This window comes from Chelonoidis abingdonii, chromosome 3 (assembly GCF_003597395.2).
Source record: "Chelonoidis abingdonii isolate Lonesome George chromosome 3, CheloAbing_2.0, whole genome shotgun sequence".
Classification (NCBI taxonomy): Eukaryota; Metazoa; Chordata; order Testudines; family Testudinidae; genus Chelonoidis; species Chelonoidis abingdonii.
Window position 1 is genome coordinate 191,942,431 of NC_133771.1, and position 21,389 is coordinate 191,963,819.

Genomic DNA, 21,389 nt, shown 5'->3' on the forward strand with positions numbered 1-21,389 from the left:
CCTGAGCAGCTAGTCGTCAAAGTAAGGGTATATCTGCACCTGGCTCCAACGCAGGAAGGCAGCCACAACTGATAGGCACTTGAACGCTCCAGGGGTCAAGGACAGACTGAAAGGGAGGACAACCTCCACACAGCCAAATCTGCAGCGTCCAGTGAGGCCTGTAAGGAGGTCCATGCCACTGCCCTGCCCTCATCAAAAATTGCCCCAAACTCCCTCCCTGGACTCCATGGGCACTAGTTCCTTTAACTCCTGGAACTCCATGTTAAAGTTTAAGTTATATCTGCCAACCAACAGGCAATCCTGAGCAATCCTGAGTTGGAGCTCCCCGGTCGAGTAGACCTTTCAGGTGAAAAGGTCTAACCATTTGGAGTCCTTGGACTTGGGGTAGGGCCCAGGTGCCCCTGCCTCTCATGCTCATTCACTGCCACCACCACCAATGAGCAGGGCTGGGGGTGCATGTGTAAGTACTTGTACCCCTCTGAAGGGACAAAATACTTCCTTCAACTTCCTTTGAGGGCAGAGGAATAGAGGCAGGGGTCTGCCACAGGGTCTTCATGTTAGCCTGCATGGTCTTAATGAGGGGTAATGCCACTCTTGATGGTCTTTTTGGGGCTAGGATGTCCACCATGGGGTCCTCTGGGTCTACCACCCCCTCAGTCTACAATACCATGTTGCACGATACCCTGTGTGGAAAGTCCTGGTGTGATCAGCTGTCTATTGGGTGGCCCCAAGTTGGAGGTCCCCACAACTGCCTCATCCAGGGAAGACTATGCTAGTGAGGGTACCGGATCCTCTTGGCCCTCGCGGTCCCTGGGAACATGAGGCTATGCAGGATGTTCCATCCTGACTGCCCCAGAGTCAGCATCAGTGGTGGGAGCAGGATTCGGGGGCGGTTGTGAGGTCTGTACATCACTTTGGAACCCTTAGGGGTAGAATGACTTGCCAATGCTTCGGGTACCCGTGGCTCCGACACCACCGAGTGGGAGCCCTTGGAATGGGTGTCCTGGGCCCAGTGTCCATAATGGCCATTGCACAGGACTTTGCCACTGTGCGTGCCACGGCCCAGCACCCGCATGCTGCCTTTGGTGCAATCTATGTCGGCTGTGCCTAGAGTAATGGGACTCCACCTCTAAATCAGATGAGGAGGACCTGGAATGCAAAGGCCAGGGCAATGCTGGGAGGCCGGGTGAGCAGTGCCGCAACATCGAATTGTGCCAGGAGCAGCACCATGATGCCGTCTGGTTGGTGCCAGGGAACGGTGCCGCAGACATGTAGTCAGAAGCCAGTCGAGGCAATGTCCGCATCAGCATCGTGGGCTTGCCTCTAGACAGTCCTGAGCACTGTCGTACCGGAAGCTTATCCCAACCAGCTGGAGACTGTGGTGATTAAGTCCCTCGCAGTCTCAGTGGTGTCTGGGACGGACTGCAACTCTATGTCCTCCACCTCACACTCCTGCCCAGTGCTCGTGGACTCTCCTGGACTTGACAGCCGCCTTGTGAGGCCAAAGTCGATGGTGCGATCTCCTGGGTCACCGGCACTGGGTGCTCCTCTCTGGGACACACACCAATAGCTCTTTCCAAGGTGGCCATCCTTGGCACAGGCAAGCACCCTCATCCAACTTTCAGTGCCGTTTCTGTAACATCGGGGAGTGAGAACGGTGCCACGTCACCTCTGATGGCTGCAGTTTTGGGGAGTGCCGGTGCAGAGGGTCTCTATGCCCAGAGTCCTTCCATGGTACCGCTTCATGTACAGCGGCCAGAACACTGTGCACACAGAGGAGCTCAGCACTGGATCCCGCCTGCCCAAGGCTGGCTGGGGACGAAGAGCCATCTCCATCAGGAGCTGTTTTAGGCAAAAGTTCTGCACCTTCTTCATCCTGGGACAAAACCGCTTGTGGATCGTGCAGCCGTCCATTTGGTGTCTTAAGACACCTGTTGGCATGGGCTCATGGCATGATCAGAAGGGTTTGAATCCTTTGGACTGAGGCAGGACATGCCCCGAATCTCCAGGTGAAACAGAAAAAGAAGCACCCCCACTCCTACCCTACTAACAAACTATAAAACTATTACAACTCTGACACTATGCTAGAAGAACTACAGGAGCACTTGTAAGAGCAAGCCCCCACAATTCCAACGACTGTCACTGGCGGTAAGAAGGAATTGAGGAAGTGCTGGGTCAGGAGAGTTATATATTCACTGCCATGGTGGCACCACTGCCAGGGGCTCTACAGCTGACCCAATGAATGCTGCTAGGGGAAAAACTTGGATGACTGTGCATATGGTGCGCACACACCTAACTGGAATAGATATGAACAATCACTTGAAGAACAAGATGATCCTTCCTTCTCCTGAGATTACCTTGCTGAACCTTTAATACATTGGTAGCACTCATGCTTTCTGAAGTGGAGACTATATGTAGAGATTTTATATTTCTCACCCAACTGATTTTATTGGATTTTATTTGGTCATAAGTAATTTCCTCCACTGGACATCACTTTAAATAGAAGCCTTCAACATCTGCCTTTTGCTTTAGTTAGAAGGCAAAAACTCAAGTACACAAGCAATATATATTTGTATTTAGTGCATCTTGTACAGCTTTCTACAACAATGAATTATTTCATGGCAAAAAGGGACTCACCACAAGATTCAGTTATTGCTTGAAATTTATTAGAATAAACTTTTAAAATATTAAAAGTATGTTGTCCTATCAGAGATGGACATAATCAAATCAATGTTAGTTCAGTCTAATGCATCTCATAGCTGGAGTTGCCACAGCTCTAGCTTCAATGCATGGTCACAGCAACTGTGTACTATACTACTTAAGCGTAAAACCTATCCTAAGCTTTCCATTGCCCCACATGAGAGAATCCTACTTTTTGGCAAGGGGCAGCTGAGCTGGGACCACATCCCAAGAAGAATTATCGGTCCCTAGTATCACTATGCATCAAGCCACATATTTTAGGTGTCCTAAAAATGGGTTTTGGTGACTAGGCACCCACATTTTAAATATTTAGCCCCAACGGCCTTGCAGCTTTATCTGCCTCAGCATCTTCTGGGAAGAGACCAATTGTTTCATGTTCAGGCTGTGGCTGGTTGGACCTTTCTTCCAAACCACTCAGTCCCAGACAATATTACTGGCCTGCCTGCCCTCCCTTTCCCACAGCAGTCCCACTATACTTTATTTCTCTCCAGAGCAAAGATATCCCACAGTGTTCCATGCTAATAGAGCACTTCCAACAGGCACAGCAATGCTTCTAGTTCTGCAGATGTGGAAGGTGAACACAGCAGATAATTTCTGTGAGAAGAGTTAACAGCAGGTTTGAGGATTACTGGCCTATCTCCCAACCCCCAATCCTCCTCTTCAAGAGAGAAAAGGAAGTAAGGGAGGTAGATGGTTAAGTCATTCAGGAGTAAAAGGCTTCCAACAATAAAACAGTGAAAGGGGAAGGAGGAGGAAGATTGTTGGGCCTTTCCTGGCTCGAGTTTTACTTCCACGATAGACTTTTTTAATGGCTTCAGATTTTATGTACTTTCATTAGGAATTTTTTGCAAAGTAATGTTTGTTCTCAAGGAGTGATTAAAACATACAAGCAAGTGATCTGCACTTAAAATTCCTAACTTTGCTGACTGACCATTTATATTGAACTTGGACTTAACTGGCAATGCACACCTCCAAGTGCAATATGGGGAGAAGGAACTTGTAAAACAGCAGAGCCTGGTGATTCATTGCTGCTGTTTAGTTGCAACTGAGAAAAAAGTCAGGTGGCTACTTCTCATTTTCATGCCGAGGTGAAATGCACTAGTCTAACGCTGCACTCAGGATTTTTAAGAGCAGGTTAGCAGCTGCCCCTCAGCAGTTTTAGCTAGTACTGAAATCTGGTGTGGACAATCAGATAACAGGATGTTTTTATTAGCCTGATAAGCAATTAAAAAAAAAAAAAAAAAAAAGATACACAGCTTACCTAATACAGCAAAGCATTCCACTGCTGTTTGCCAGTCTTTGCTATTTTTATCAAAATTGTGGAACAGTCTCCTCATACAGTCTTTCAGCGCTGCATCTCTCCGTTCTTCGGCATTGACCATCTCTGCCAGCATCTTCTCTATCTCCTTGGTCCAGTAACGTTTATAACCCTTTCTGGTGGACTTCAGTTCATATTCCTCAGGCAAATTGTGAGATATTGCATTTTCTGGGATTTCCATTTGATAGCGATTTTTGCCTGCTCCCCAGTACAGCATGGCTTTGAATCCAAGCCGTTTGCGTTGTTTATCCAAATACTCCCGAAGATTCTCTTCAATGTCTATAATATCCTTTAGTGCTTTATCATAATCGGGGTCAAACCCAGCCTTCGGAGTAATGACTCCAGTCTTTCGAGCCTCATTATGGTCAAAAGCAGTATCCCATCTTTTAAGTTCTGTACTCAAGTCTGGGAAACAGCCCTCTGGATTTTTAGACTTCAGGGTGACTAACTGTTTAAGTATTTTAGATTTGAAATCAGCAGCAATTTCTTCCATAATCGCTATGGTCTCAAGCATTATTTTAAATCCTTCCAGTGCAGACAAGAAGTCAGTGATTTTTTTTTTGCTGTATCTGGTTTCTTCATAAAAGATAGCCCTGTTGTCTGGATGAGTTTCACTTTTAAGTGGTGATCCAATACTGTGAATTTTGCTTAGGAGCCTTTCAAGGTCTGGAAGTTTCTTCAGAAGTTCACTAACTTCAAACATTTTATCAGGAACTGCCAGAAGATCTTCAACTGCGTCCAAACGATCATTGATAGAATGGGGGTTACAGAGGGGCGCACATATCCACTGTTTCAGGAGTCGCTTTCCAAAAGGGGTACAACAAACATCAATCCTTTCCAATAACGTGCCTTCTGTGGTGCCAGTAGTTCCATTCTGCAGGATTTCCAAGTTCGCTAGCGTCACCCCATCCAGCACCATTCGCTGATTAGTTTTAGCGAAGAAACTACTTGATCCTTTAGCTTTTGCAACATCAGCGTCCACAGGAACATACTCTTCAAAGTTTGCCAGAGATAAGAGCTCCTGGTCAATAAGGCATTTCTTGAGGTAGAAGATACATCCACCAAGAGCTGACAAAGCTAACTCACAGTTTTCACCAGGAGTAAGACCCAGAGAGTCACTTTCTGAGGTCATGGATTTGATCACAGGAGGCAGAATAAACCTATTATCAACATTCTGCCTATCCTCAAAGTATCCTTCTTCAATTAGAGTTTTCAATGTTTTAGATGCATTCCAGAACTGGGAGCCAGAGATCAAGCCTTCTTGCATGGAAGAAGAGAGTGAGCCTTTTAATATCTTGTGTGTGTCTGTAGACAGATTTCCCTTCTCAAACAGGATCTGCACAGGAGTGTAGTGTGCCACCAAAGTTCTAAACCTCGAGCAGTGGCGGTCATCTGAGAACTGGCCCACATTAAATTTTCCTACTGATGTGTCAACAAAACAGACACCATATGCACGGTGGTGGCCAGAAGAGTCTTCAACTTTTTCTTTTACACTGAGAAGGTATTTATTAAGGTTTTCAGAAGGGTCTCCATCCAGAACACTGTAGGTCTGTGTCCCTTTGGTAATTATCCTGCATATTTCTCTGCGTACAACCCTATCAAACTTTGTTGGGTGGGACAGGGATCTGCAGCGTGCCTCCATCATCTCAGGAGTCTCTGTCTGCTCAACCCGAACTACTTTGTAACCCTTCTGTACCAGAACATCAGAGAATCTGCCAAATGCAATTTCTGGAAAACCTGAATGAGCCCAAATACCTTTCATAAATACCAGTCCCAGTTCATTTACGCCAGTGACTGCATCCATATGATACAACTCATAGAACTTCCCAACTTTGTAGAAGATTACAGCATCAAAGTTCTGAGACTTTAGCTGCCACCATTTCCGCATTCCTGGGGTACACTTGTTAAGGTAGTCCTCTGGCACATGGAGGGTACATGGGTCATAATGAGGATCACTTTGTCGTCTTCTACATCCATCTCTCTTTTTCCCTTCCTGAAGCCATTCAAGTTTATCATGTTCCCATATAGAAGAACTGCTAACATTTGGCTGAGACTCAAAGTTTTCAGGCGCTGCAAAAGAGGTCAGCCTTGATTTGGTTTCTAATGAAACAGGTACTGCTCTTTTGGGTGTTTCAGAAAGGTCATTTTCCAAGCTATTCCTTTTAGCAGGTTTGCGGTCAGTTTCTCTCTTTCGTTTAGAAGGGACTTTCACAGGACTATCTACATCCATCTTTGTGTCTGTCTCGGAACTGGCAGATTCACCTTCGCCCATTCCACTGCTTGCTTCATCACTGCTTGCTTCATCTTTGGCATCTGGCTTAAACTCTTCATCTGAACCTTCACTGTCACTGTCAGAGTCCACCACTCTTCGTTTTTTGGCTTTCCCACTACTTCTCCACCTGCTTGCCAGCAGCTTTTTTTTTTTCTCCTCCTCCTCACTATCATAATCTTCACTGTTGCCTGAAGCACTTTCACTAACCTGTTGGAAAGCAAAAGGCAAATTGCTTGATCAGCTACACCATAAGGTGGCATTCCTCACAGTCTTGGCTAATAGCCACTGATAGACCAATCCACCATGAATTTGCTTAACTAACTTATGCTTTTGACCTTCACAACACCCGCTGGCAGGGAGTTCAGATTAACTGTGCGTTGTGTGAAGTACTTCCTTTTGTTTTAAACCTGCTGCCTGTTAATTTCATTAGGTGACTCTTCCTTCTTGTGTTATATGAAGGGGTAAACAAAAAAAACACACACACACACACACACACACACACACCTCCCTAGTCACTTTCTTCATCCACACCATTCATGATTTTATAGACCTCTGTCTTATCACCCCTTTGTTATTTCATTGCCAAGCTGAACAATCCCAGTCTTTTTAATTTTTCCTCATGGAAGCTGTTCCATACCATTAATCATTTTTGTTGCCCTTCTCTATTTTTTCCCCCCCAATTCTAATACATCTTTTTTGAGATGGGGCAACCAGCACCACATGCACTATTCAGGGTGCAGGTGGATCATGGATGTACATAGCAGCATTATATTTGTCTGTTTTATTATTTATCATTTTCCTAATGGTTCTGCACACTGAGTAGATGTGCTCAGAGAACTATCCATGATGACTCTAAGATCTTTATTGAGTGATAACAGCTAATTTAGACTCCCCATTATTTTGTATGTATAGTTGGGATTATATTTTCCAATGTGCATTGCTTTGCATTTATCAACACTGAATTTCATCTGCCATTTTGTTCACTCAGTTTTGTGAGAGCCCTTTGTAACTCTGAGCAGTCAGCTTTGGACTTAACTATCCTAAGTAATTTTGTATAGTATGCAAATTTCATCACTTTCCTGTTTACTCCCATTTCCAGATCATCTATGAATATGGTGAGCAGCACTGGTCCCAGGACAGATCTTTGGGGGACAGCCGCTTTTTACCTCTCTCCATTCTGAAAACTGACCATTTATTCCTACCTTTGTTTTCTGTCTTCGAACCAGTTACTGAACCACAAGAGGACCTTCCCTCTTATCCCATGGCTGCTTACTTTGCTTAAGAGCCTCTGATATGGGACCTTCTCAAAGGCTTTCTGAAAATCAAAACACCCTGTGTCGACTGGATGACGTTTGTCCATATGCTTGTTGACACCCTCAAAGAATTATTAATAGACAGGTGAGGCATGATTTCCCTTTACAAAAGCAGTGTTGACTCTTTCCCCAAATATCAGGGTTTATATGGGTCTCTGATAATTCTGTTCTTTACTATACTTTCAACCAATTTGCTTGGTACTGAAGTTAGGCTTATAGGCTTGTAATTGCCAGAATCGCCTCTGGAGACATTTTTTAAAATGGGTGTTATACTAGCTATCATCCAGTCATCTGGTACAGAGTCGGATTTAAGTGGTAGGTTACATACCACAGTTAGTACGTCTGCAATTTCATATTTGAGTCCCTTTAGAACTCTTGGGCGAATACCATATGATCCTGATGTCTGATAAAGTAAACAGTAATAAGTCATGTTCCAAACCACCTCTAGTGACAATCAGGGACCATTCCTCAGATTTGTCACCTAAAAGAAGCCTTGGGTGTGGGGGATCTCCCCTTTATCCTCTGCAGTGAATTAACTTCTCTACAATGGCCTCGTCTTCCGTGAGTGCTTCTTTCATACCTTGATCAGCCAGTGGCCGGACTGTTCGGCAAGCTTCCTGCTTCTGATGTACTTTAAAAAAAAAAATGTTAGTTTAAGTCTTTTGCTAGTTCCTCTTCAAATTCTTTTTTGGCCTGCCTAATTAAACTTTTACGCTTGATTTACCAGAGTTTGTGTCCTTCTATTATCCTCAATAGACGCTAATGTCCAGTTTTTAAAGGATGCCTTTTTGCCTCTAACCACTTTTTTACTCCGTCTTTTAGCCATGGCAGCATTTTTTGGTCCTCGTTTGACAAAACTAATTTTCCATTTTGACCATTTTTTTGATATTAATAGGAGAAGATAGAATTAAATAGTTTCTTTAAATGAACCTTTCTATAATGTTAAGAGATGCCAAACTAAACTGATACAATCTGATTTTCTATGGAATATACTGGACTCTTGTACTTTTGCAACAACAACAAATTTTTCCGTGCTTAAAAGGCCTTCAATCCCAGATTATATAGTCAAAATTACACAAATGATCTCTGTAGGGACTTACGCAAATCCCTGCATAAATACAGGCAGAACCAACAAACACTGATGAATTTGATCTCTCCAACACCTTGCCTTCCTGCTGCCTATATATTTAAGGATCAATCACAATTAGAAATCTAGTTCTTGTTTATTCCATTTTTCAAAAACAGCTATGGAGAAAATGAGAAGAATGATCCAGTTCAGTGGTTAGGGTACCAGCCCAGGCCTCTGGTTCGATTCCCTGCTCCGCTACAGACTTGTGATCTTGGGCAAGTCACAATCTCTCTGCCTCTGTTTCCCCATCTGTAAAATTGGGGTTACGGCACTTCCCTATCTCACAGAGGTGGTGTAAGGATAAATACCTAAAGGACTGTGAGATGATCAAATCCTATGATGGGGGCTATACAAATACATAAGACAGACAGAACTGGTAGACTTATGATACTGAAAAGATAGAACAAGCTTAAAATGTATTAACTGAGGGAAAAGGGCATCGCTGAGTCATCAAACTGGACCTGCTTTCAATGGCTGCAATTACATTATTTGGTCTGAAGCCACTCAGAAGAGAAACATAACCTTGCTTAGCACATACAGCTACTGCTTAGCAGTTGCACAGAAATAGTGATGGAGGAGTAAAGATCTGAACCAGTTCCTTTCCCCCCCCACAGCCCCACCTGTCCAGCGGACTGAGCAGGGACAAAATTGAGACTTCCTGCTTGGATTTCATTTTAGCAGTCCAGCTGCAAGGTGGGATCTTCCCACACATGGAGGCTGCTTGAAGTTGTGCAATCCAATTGCAGTTTAAGACTATAAAACTCACTAGTCAAACTAAACAACACACTAAATCTTAGTGAATCAGCAACTTTAGACAAGGTCACACATCAATTAATAATAGCTATGACAAGTTTAGTCCCATTTCCTAGAAGCCTCTGCAAAATTAAGTGGACACCCTCTTAAAAACCTAGTCAATTTCAAAACATTGAAATAGAAGTAGTTTCAGGAACACCACCTGCTCAATAGTTCCCTTGCCAATTTTGATTTTCACTACATTTTAAGACTTCTTCTTCCCTGTTGCTGTCTGAATCACACATAGCAAGAGAAATGTGAATCAGAACAAAGTGCTGTCAAAACACCCAAAACAAAAACTAAAGTAGGACTACTTTTTAGAATCACAAAAACAGAGCTGAAAGGGACCTCAACATTATGTCTACACTACAGCTAGGAGGTGTGATTTCCAGCACAAGTAGACAGGGTCATGCTAGCTCAGGTTGAGCTAGTGTGCTAAAGATAGTGTGGATGTTGCAGCACTGATGGCAGCCTGGGCTAGCCATCACATTCCAAACCCACCTCACCTCTCTCCCCAGGCAGCTAGCAGCACGAATGGTGGCACGAGCAACATCCAACATTGCTACTGTTAGCATACTAGCTCAAGCTCAGCAATCACAGGTCTGTCTACTCAGACTGGAAATTACACTTCTCCGCTGCATTGTAAATAATCCTGCCTCAGCATGGCAGGGTATAAGTATACATGGACCCTCCTTGACATCTGTTTATCTAACCTGTTCTTAAAAGCCTCTAGTGTCAGGGATCCCACAACCTCCCTAGGTAACCCATTTCCTTTATTCTTTCACTTACGTTGCAGTTAACTGGAAACTACCTAGTGATGCATGTCTATTTCTTGTGCCGAGTATGTAGCTGCTGTATTGGCTCTGATTAGAAGTCTAAGCCAAAATTTGCAAAAAATGCATGTTTGTAGTTAGCTTCTGAAATTCATGTTTAAGTGCCTGATTTTAAACACTCCCTTCCTTTTTTAAAATCTTGGCCCTAGTTTGTGGTCAGATGTACTTTTGTCTGCCCTCTAACACAAACACTGAACATTAAACTCAATTTTCTTCTCCTCGCCAAGTTTTCAGTTACTGAAAATTTAGAGCTTAATCAAAACCACTAGAATATGTTATAAGTAACTATCCCTTACAAGATGCACATTGTAGTGGAATTTTTATTTATCTCCGACTGCTATTTTGTATTTACTATTAATGCCACCTGATGTAATTTATTAGTGCAGTCCACTTGTAGCACATTTCAACAGCTAAAATCGCCAGGAATAATTATAGGTTAGATCAGTGGTTCTCAAACTTTTTTTTTTTTCCTGCAGACCACTTAATGATCTTTCCAAATGTTGTTTGTACCATTAGCTAGCTACTGTAAAGTGCTTTGGATAAAAGCACTATAGAAAAAAAAAACAAAACACTTTTGTTGTTCTACAAATAAAAGCACACAACTTATTTTAATATCAGTAGTCTGACCTTCCTAATGCAATGGATGTGTCCTCTCTTCCCTGCCGCAGCAGCCCCCAAGCTAGGGCAGGGCAGGGGGCGGGTCTCTCCCCAGCAGCCACAGCCCTGGGGCTGGGGAAAGTCGCCTCTTTCTCTGGCTGCTGCAGCCTTGTACATCCTAAATTCCCCCCAAGGCTACCACCTCACCTTAAATGTGCCTGTTCTCCAGGGTCCAGGCACCTAATTAGTGGAGCCACACCTACATCAATCAGGAGAGTGGCCCTTCATTTTCTCCTGTGCAGCTGCCCAGGCACGTACATTAGAGGGAACTATCAGTGGACGACCTGAATGGAGCTCGCGGACCACAGTTTGAGAACTCTGAAAAGGGATCTAGCCCATGGTCCATGACTGTAGATCTCTTCATCTTAAAGATCTTAGATCCCACTAATTTCTCCAACATAATCACCTTCACACTTCAAAAATATAACAAATTTATCATGGCCAGATGAAATGTTATATAAGAGCTATCATTCGCAGAAAGCTTCAAAGGTGGGTAAATACTACCCTTATTTTACAGATAGGGATATGGAAGCACAGACTGGGTAAGTGAGACTACAAGTTACACAGGAAGACAATGGCAGAACGGAAAACAAACCCAAGTCTTAAGACTTCCAGTCTAGTGCCCTATCCACCCCAACCTGCTCTCAAGACAGCCAGCCTTAGCAGTGTGATGTAGTGGATAGAGCACACGAGTAGGGCTCAGGAGTCCCTGGATTCTAGTCCTTGCTCAGTCACTGGCCTACTGAGTGAGTATGAGGGAGGAGGAGAGAGGTGAAGTAACTTGCCCAGTTTCCCCATCTGTAAAATATGCACAATGGCCTCCTTTGTAAAGTACTGAAATTAACTAATGAAAGATTCCATATAAAATTAGGTATTATTAAATATGGGAAGGCCTAAATGACAACCTTTTTGCTGTCTCCTTACCACAACCATCCACCAAAACCCCAGCATTATTATTCATAGGGCTGGGAAAATTAAGAGTTTTTTTTGTTGTTTTTTGTTTTTGTTTAAAAAAAGAACACACCCCTAACTCATTTTATATAAATGAGTGTGTCTCCACCTATCTCCAATAGAAGGGGGCTAGATCCCCCAAATTCCTGCTGAAGTGGAGCCCAGCTGATTGTTCCTGTTTTTTCACGTTTATTTTTGTGAAGAACACACCTAGGAGGCTTTGTGTTTGGTGTTTTTCTTGAAGAAAAATGAAAGTGTGACTGAATGTAAAAGAAAAATCTTCAAAATCTGTTAAGGAAACCAAAGTGAACATAGGATGAGATGTAAGTATTTTCATGGATTACAAACTGGCCAGGAGACATGAGTATGAACGAACACCCAATTTTCCACATGACAAGTTTGTCAGTGAGGGTCCCCCACATTTCTACAATTAAGACCAATGTTTCATATGGATAGTTTGTTCCATAACTGCTCGCTCACTATGCTGTTTCTTGTACATTACTCTGAAGAGTAAGCTGAGACACTGGTCTGATACAATAGGACAATTCATCTCTTTCCTATGCTTCTACATTCATTCTTCAACAGTAACAATATGCAGGAATACTATTATCTGGCTATTAACAGGTTTCATTAGAACCCATATTGAATCAGGAGTAATCCAGAAATAGACAACAAAAGGGGTTATTGAGAAAGGAAAACAATAAGATGGCAACATAACAAATGTGGGCTCTTCCCCCCCCCCCCCTCTTCTAACACCGCCTCTGCAATGAGATCACAGAAAACAGGGGAGAAAAAAAAAAAGTTACCTCCATCTCTTCCTCATCTTCAGTATCTGAAGGTTCATTGCACACTGCAAGCTCAAGCCGCTTAGTTTTATCTTTGCGCATAGCATCATCTGCCATTTCCATTGCTCTTTTAATTTCAGGCTTTGAACTATAAAACATACCTCCCCTCTGTGTTTCCCTAACCGCTGAGCCTACAAAACATGCAAATAATATGTCAGAACCTGAAGCAAAGTCTAGCCTGGGGCCAGTCATCGCTGTAGATACTCACTCTCTGCATTATCTCTAGTATCATCCAGCATTTTTGAATCACAAATCCAATGTGAGATTATTCCATCTGACTGATTTTAAACATGTAAAATTATTTGTTCAGCATGAAGAAGTGGGGGCAAGGCTTGCCTAAGAGAATTAGTTTGTATATCTGTCCAGTAAAATGTGTACTCAGTGCAAGAACTCTGGATGAGTCTCACATTTCTACAACTGATTAGTCTTGGTCTGAACATTTATCCAATTATAAGAAAACTATTTTCTGGATTTAGCATTTGCAATTAAATTCTATATATGACAGTACCCATCATGGTTGAAAAATGACAACACTTTACACTGGCAACATGAGAGCTCAAATTGAGACCATAATCTGGGAACAGGACCTACTCAAATAGAACCTTATGCCCTTTCTGTGGCTCACTTTAAGAACTTGGGTTGAAGTTAGTAATCCAGCTTCTACCCACTGGCTTTTCAATTAGAACAGTGGTTCCCAAACTGTGGGGCACACACCCCTAGAGAGGCATAGGGGAACATTCGGGGGAGTACTCAAAAAACAAAATGTAAAACTTTAGAGCCTACAAGTCCACTCAGTCCAACCTCTCGTTCACCCAACCGCTAAGATAAACAAGTTTGTTTACATTTATGAGAGAGCATGCTGCCCACCTGTTATTTACAATGTCACCAGAAAGTGAGAGCAGGCATTCTCATGGGACTTTTGTAGCCAGCATTGCCAGATTGTATCTATATGCCAGATATGCTAAACTTTCGTATGCCCCTTCATGCTTCGGCCACCATTCCAGATGACATGCTTCCATGCCGATGACACTCATTAAAAAAAATAATGCATTAATTAAGTTTGTGACTGAACTCCTTGGGGGATAATTGTATGTCTCCGGCTCTATTTTACCCGCATTCTCCCATATATATTTCATGTTATAGTAGTCTCGGATGATGACTCAGCAGATGTGGTTCATTTTAAGAACACTTACTCTGCAGATATTTGAAAAAATGCAAAGATTTCTAAAGATGCTACAGCTCTCGACCCAAGGTTTAAGAATCTGAAGGGCCTTCCAAAATCTGAGAGGGATGAGGTGTGGAGCATGCTTTCAAAAGTCTGAAAAGAGCAACACTCTGATGCGGAAACTACAGAACCCGAACCACTAAAAAAGAAAATCAACCTGCTGGTGGCATCTGACTACGATGATGAAAATGACCATGCGTCGGTCTGCACTGCTCTGGATTATTATCAAGCAGAACCTGTCATCAGCATGGATGCATGTCCTCTGGAATGGTGGTTGAAGCATGAAGGAACATATGAATCTTTAGCACATCTGGCAAGTAATTATCTTGCAACGCCGGCTACAACAGTGCCATGAGAACACTTGTTCTCACTTTCAGGTGACATTGCAAATAATAAGCGGGCACCATTATCTCCTGAATATATAAACAAACTTGTTTGTCTGAGCGATTGGTTGAACAAGAAGTAGGACTGAGTGGACTTGCAGGCTCTAAAATTTTACTTTGTTTTATTTTTGAATGCAGTTTTTTGGGTACATTGTATGGTGCTCAGTAGAACTCTTTGTATTCTGTGTTGTAATCGAAATCAATAAATTTGAAAATGTAGACAACATCCAAAAATGTTTAAATTAATAGTATTCTATTAACGCTGCAATTAATCGCAATTAATTTTTTAATCGCTTGACTGTCCTAAATATAACATACACTTTATCAAGAATCAACAAATCTATATCTTGTCACAATAAACCTTATGACAGCAGTGATTTACTCCAACCTATTTTGACTATGTAATTTTGATATCAGTATAAAACTAACAATCCTTGGTACAAGTCCTTTATCAGTTTGCCAGTCAAGGTTAATATGCGAGTTACAGACTATGGGAATTGGTTGTGCTAAATCAGTGAAACAATTCAGAACTTGGACAGATGCTTAATTATTCAAAGCAGGAACTTAAATTTACCTCTCAGGTACAGATATCAGTAGTTATGCCTTTCCATTCATGCACACTCAAATACATTGCACCTCCCTGAAGTTTATACACCCATAATAAAAAAAAATGAAAATTGCCCAATTATTTAACATATAATTGTTGGCATGAAATGCATCTACATCTTCTGTATGTAATTTTTTACTATATCTTCCCTATAGAAAATAAATTCTAGAGTCAAATACTGAGCTAGAAAATATATTAGCATTTTTCATTTTACATGCATATGGGAGTAAAAAAGGTAAGTCGTTAACAGCTTTTAAAATAAAATTATAAAAAAAGTTAATCATGCAAACAAACAATAGAATACCAGGTATTTAAATATTTTTGGATGTTTTCTACATTTTCAAATATACTGACTTCAATTACAACACACAATACAAAGTGTACAGTGCTCACTATTTTTTATTACAAATATTTGCACTGTAAAAAATAGTATTTTTCAATTCACCTAATACAAGTATTGTTGTGCAATCTCTATCATGAAAGTTGAACTTACAAATGTAGAACTATATACAAAAAATAACTAATTTGGTTTTATTTTTGAATGCAACTTTAGAGCCTACAACTCCACTCAGTTGTATTTCTTGTTCTACAAAACGTAAACAAACTTGTTTGAGCGATTGGTTATAGATAATGCTGCCTGCTTCTTGTTCACAGTGTCACCTGAAAGTGAGAACAGGTGTTCTCATGGCACTGTTGTAGCCGGTGTTGCAATATATGTACATGACAGATGTGGGTAAAACAGAGCAGGGGACATACAATTTTCCCACAAAGAGTTCAGTCACAATTTAATTAATGCATTTTTTTAAAGGAGTGTCATCAGCATGGAAGCATGTTCTCTAGAATGGCGGCCGAAGCATGAAGAGGCATACAAATGTTTAGCATATCTGGCATGTAGATACCTTGTAGGGTGACCAGATCTCCCGATTTTATAGGGACAGTCCCGATATTCAGGGTTTTTTCTTTATATAGGTGCCTATTACCACCCACCCCCATCCCAATTTTTTACACTTTCTATCTGGTCACTTTAATACCTTGCAATGCTAGCTACAAAAATGCCATGCAAATGCCTGTTCTCACTGTCTGGTGACATTGTAAAAATGCTGCCTGCTGCTGCTGCATCTCCTGTAAATGTAAACAAACTTGTTTGTCTCAGCAATTGGCTGCACAAGAAGTAGGACTGAGTGGACTTGTAGGCGCTGAAGTTGTACATGGTTTTGGTTTTGAGTGCAGTTATGTAACAAAAACACTGCATTTGTAAGTTGCACTTTCACAACAAAGAGATTGCACTATAGTACAGGAAATCCTCAGACTTACAACACAATTGGTTCCTGAAAATTGCATCGTAAGTCAAAACATTGTAATAAGAACCGCAATCCACTCCATTGCGGGACACAATGTCAAAGTGAAAACCAGTGGTCAGAAGTCAAGTCAGGATGTCAATTCAGAACCGTCGTAAGTGCTGTTCATCCTAAATCGAACATTGTAAAGTCGAGGACTACCTGTACTTGTATGAGGTGCATTGAAAAGTATTTTTTTTTATTATTATTATTTTTACAGTGCAAATAATTTGTAATAAAAATATACACTTTGATTACAACACAGAATATAGTACACATGAAAATGTAGACAAAAATCCAAAATATTTAATACATTTAAAAATTGGTATTCTATTGTTTAACAGTTCGATTAAACCTGCGATTAATCAAGAATAATTTTTGAGTTAACTGCAATTAATTGACAGCCTTAGTTATATTCATTCTTTGAAACAACACTATAATTTAATCTGTTCTGTAATTTCTCATATTACCATAAAACTTTAATACAATGTATGAATTTAGACGAAATCAAAGCTGTACTTAGCTAAACCAGCTAAAATCTTAAGGATCACCAGAACTGATATGGTTAACTTAAATTATTTAATCAATGTGTGTCTAATCCTACATCTAGTCTATTGTTCTCAGACAAATAGCAATCTTTGAGACCTCCTAAGGTCCCCCAGCAAAATCAGGAAAGACCAGGCTTGACATTCCTGATATTTCTAGGGTAATAAAAACAAACGGAAAAATTTTTACAAAATATATACTTTGTATATCTGGAATAAAGAAAAAAAAAGGACAAACCCATTTTTTTGTTTAAAACCCTTTAAAGCAAAAGAGTTTCTGTTAAATGGGAAACAGAATTTTCCCCACACAGGAACGTCAGCACAAGTGTTTATTCCTTTAGACCAAACTGCCTCTCTCCAGATCCTTTTTCAAATATTTAAGTTACACCTCTTACCTTTATATGGCTTTAAGTATTTAATGCTAACCCAGCCCCTTGTTGGGGGGTCATCAAAAAATTGTACATGTACACGAGAGGATTTTCCTTTCGCTCTGACTAGTGTTCCTTCAGTTGGGTGATTGTATACAAGACATGGCCACCAGGGGTACCCTTCCATCTTGGCCCAAACCAAATCACCAGGTGAATAATCACAGGAGACGCTGCAAACACAAAGAAACAGAACTTGATTAACAGGTAAAAAGCCCCCAGTCTTTAAGTCAGTCCCTTCACAAAAGTTATAGCACTACTTCTAAGTCAAACTATTTATCAGAAGCTACTAGAGAGACTGTAGTCTCAGCAGGTCTTGGTTGCTCTTGGGTTAACATTATATTCTACATGCAAACACTTTTACTGAACAAAACCTGGTTCTTACACTCCCAAATCTCTCTAAAAATCCAGTAGATTATCTATGGGGTGTAAAAATACAGGACATAATTTAGCTAACAGGGAAAAATCTTCAGAAACAGATTTTCAAAAGCAATTAGCAGACGCAATTAAGAACAGATTTTTAACAGAACTCAGTTCTCACTAAGATACCTAAGGGAAGTGACTAGAACTTTCAAAAAACCTCAGCAGCTAACAGAAATAGGACCGTTGGATGCTGAGGACTTGAAAAAAAAAAAAAAATTGGAAAATAATGTTTTTCAAATCAGCAAAAGCTGGAATCCAGTGATTAGCACAGATTTTATAGCACACATAAAGACATTAGTCAAACAAGCAACAATATTCAAGATTAACTAAGTACAGACTGATCCACCATCGTCTCTTTATCCTAGAAGAAAAATTGTTTTTTCACAAATGGCTATTCACTGTTTCTTTGAACATGATTTTCACAAAGCGCTGTAAGAAATTATTTCAAAGCCGTTTTAAGTCCTTCCCCCAAAATACAGTTTTATTCCATCTACAATAGCAGTTTATTTCCAGTACTGTATAATTACTAGCAACAAGTCCATTTTCACTGAAACCAGCTTTCTGTATTAAAAAAGACACATACTTTATCTGAAAGTGGTGAGATTACATAAAAGGTTTGTGTACCCCACTGTAAATTTGTACATTACAGTAACTCCTCGCTTAACATTGTAGTTATGCTCCTGAAAAAATGCAACTTTAAGCAAAACAATGTTAAGCGAATCCAATTTCTTCATAAGAATTAACGCTAATGGTAGGGGTTAGGGTCCAGGGAAATTTTTTTCACCAGACAAAAAGCCATATATTATATAGATATACACACGGTATACATTTTAAAACAAACAATTTAATACTGTTCACAACTATGATGATTGTGAAGGTTGGTTGATGTGGTAAAGTTAGAGGGCAGAAGAGGGAGGGATATTTCACAGGGAATGCCTTGCTGCTAAATGATGAACTCCCTGAGCCCTCAAGGGTTAACACAGGGCTGCTTTTCCTGCAAGCAGCAGGACTTAGCATGTTCCCTAATTGATCAGCAAGGTAACAAGGGTTAACTGGGAAGACTTTAAGTGATGAATTACTGGGAGGAGTTGCTAGCATTTAGGACAGAATTAGAATCTAGAGAATTATCTTTAATAACATTTTAATAATTATACATAAAAAATTGTTTAATACACTAAGATCGCAACGTTAAGCACTCAAAAGTTAGGTAATGCGAGTATTACAGTTACAATTTCAAATCAGCCCCTTGTGATCATTTTAATTACTGTATCATAATACATGCATACATTTTATTTTGACAGCACCTCATCTTATTCAGCATACAGGATGGATGGTGCTCACTGAATAGGAGACCAGATAGCACCTGTGAAAAGACAGGACAGGGGATGGGCGGTAATGGGGTAATAGAAAAAGTCCCCCAAAACAGGACTGTCCCTTTAAAAACAGGCCACCTAGTCACCCTAAATAAGCAGCTGTTCAGTATTTTGTTTTCTCCTTATTCAGTGTGTGTATAGGACAGGTCTACACTACAAACTTACATTGGTGAAATTACATTGCTTGGCACTGTGAAAAATCCATCTAGCCCCCAGTGTAGACAGTGCTATGTCAACAGGAGAGCTTCTCCTGCCAACATAACTGTTGTCTCTCAAGGAGATGGATTAACTACAGCTGACAGAAACTCTCCTGTCCACTTAATAGGGTCTTCACTAAAGTGCTGCAGCGCTGTAGTGTATGTAGATAAGAGATTCTCAAACTTTTTCTTTCTGATCTCCCCCCTCCCAAACACACACACACCATGCTATAAGAACTCCACGGCCCACCTGTGCCACAATAACTGGTTTTCTGCATATAAAAGCCAGGGCCAGCATTAAGAGGTAACAGGCAGGGCAACTGCCTGGGGCCCCCACAAAGCTACATTGCTCAGGTTTCAGGGCTCCGTGAGTCTAATGCTGTCCTCGCTTGAAGGCCACTCTGAAACCTGCTTGAGGTCCCTAGGGGACCCCAGACCCCTGTTTGAGAACCACTGGTGTAGATAAGCCCTTAGTTACTGCACGCTATTCAAACCCTGCTCTGAACACCACATTATTAACTTTTTCATAGGTTTTTCTATGGCTAGGGTGACCAATGTCCCATTTGTAAAGTGACAGTCCCGTTTTGGGGGACTTTTTCTTATATAGGCGCCTATTAGGCCCCCACCCCCAGCCCGTTTTTTCACAGTTGCTTTCTGGTCATCCTATCTATGGTGCTTATCACTACGGTATTCATCTTCACAATCCCGCTGTGAGATGAGGGGATGTTTAGAGATAGAGGGGAGGGGAAGCCACAGAATGTGAATGTGTGTAAGACTTTAGAGCCGGCAAGTGCCTCCGGGAGCCTGCCCCACCCCAGCACTCGGGAGAGGCCACAGGACGGGCTCCATCTGCTGGGAGTGCTGAGAGAAGGCACAGAAACCGAGCCCCTTTCGCGCCATCCTCCCAACGCCAACCGGCCCAGCGCCCCCGGCCCCTCGCATCCCTGCCTGCCACTGTCCCCGGCACCTCCTGCCCACAACCACCAACAGGCCTCGGCACCCACACACACCCGCCTGCCCGGTTACCTGGGGGCCCGGGCGGCCTTGGTTCTCTCCTTCCTCGCCCCCTGGGCCTCGACTCCGCCGGATCGTCCCATCTCCTCCGCGCCGCCGCCGGGAGCCAGGGCTGCCTCATCCCCGGCTGCCTCGCTGGAGGCCCAGCCCCTCCGCCTCGGTGCGGCCGCAGGGGAAGGGGCCTGGGTCGGACCGACGCCTGGCGCCTGGGCCTTGGGGAAGAAGCGGAGCAGAGTGCTTTGCCGAGACATGGCTGCGGCGGGAATCAACGACCTCCCGCCCAATCCCGGCAGAGCGCGAAACCCACCACCGTCGGCCCCGCCTCTGCTGGGGGTGGAGTGACCCGGAGGGGCTGGGCCGCAGGCAGCCCCTGCCCAGAGCTGTCGCTACCCGCCGTCTAGCGCCGGCCCAGGCCCGCCCTAACATTTAAACTGGTATTATTATACGCCACTTTAATAATCTGGCTAATTCTTCACTGCGTAGCGCCCCCCCCCCACCCGTACAGCTTTATACCAGCTGCACTGTGGCATCCTGACTTGCACCCTATCAACACGCACCAGCTTCAATGCAATGCGGCGCAGTGCACCCTTCACATGCCACCCGCTTCCCTGTAGCGCTATTATCTGCTAATCAATTGCACAACCGGTGCTGGAAGGTGGGTCTAAATTATGGTTCTAACAAGGTCCCTAGATTTCTGCAGCACAGTGGATTGGAGTAGACTGGGTGCAGTAGGGTGGAGTTCCTGCAGCAGTTTCACATAAATTTAAAAAATGAATGCTTCTATTGCTTTAAATATGATAGTGGATACTATAATGTTCCCTGTGCTATTTAATTGTTTAGTAAATGCAACTTACTGTATGCTATCTTTGCATAAACCTGGACTGCAGTGACAATGTGATTTGCACAAATGTCCAGTCTTGACACCCAGGATTTGTTTTCAGGTAGTTACTGAGCTTGAGAAGCTGCGATTTTGAAATAGGAATCTACTCTAAAACATGACTCCAGAAATAGCATTGATTTCTAGAGAAAATAGCTTAATTTAAATAGTGT

The 21,389-nt window shown here is 42.2% G+C and overlaps 1 protein-coding gene across 1 annotated transcript in view; it reads right to left on the reverse strand.

The window, feature by feature from the left end:
* Nucleotides 1-20,643, reverse strand: part of MSH6 (mutS homolog 6) — a 29,211-nt gene extending 8,568 nt beyond the window's left edge. Inside the window, exons 1-4 of the mRNA XM_032772044.2 lie at nucleotides 20,352-20,643; nucleotides 17,303-17,505; nucleotides 12,772-12,941; nucleotides 3,962-6,497 (exon numbers count right to left, since the gene is read on the reverse strand). Of these exons, the coding sequence (XP_032627935.1) occupies nucleotides 3,962-6,497; nucleotides 12,772-12,941; nucleotides 17,303-17,505; nucleotides 20,352-20,590 (3,148 nt within the window). The 5' untranslated portion in view covers nucleotides 20,591-20,643. The remainder of the gene's footprint in view (nucleotides 1-3,961; nucleotides 6,498-12,771; nucleotides 12,942-17,302; nucleotides 17,506-20,351) is intronic.
* Between the last annotated feature and the right edge of the window lie 746 nt (nucleotides 20,644-21,389).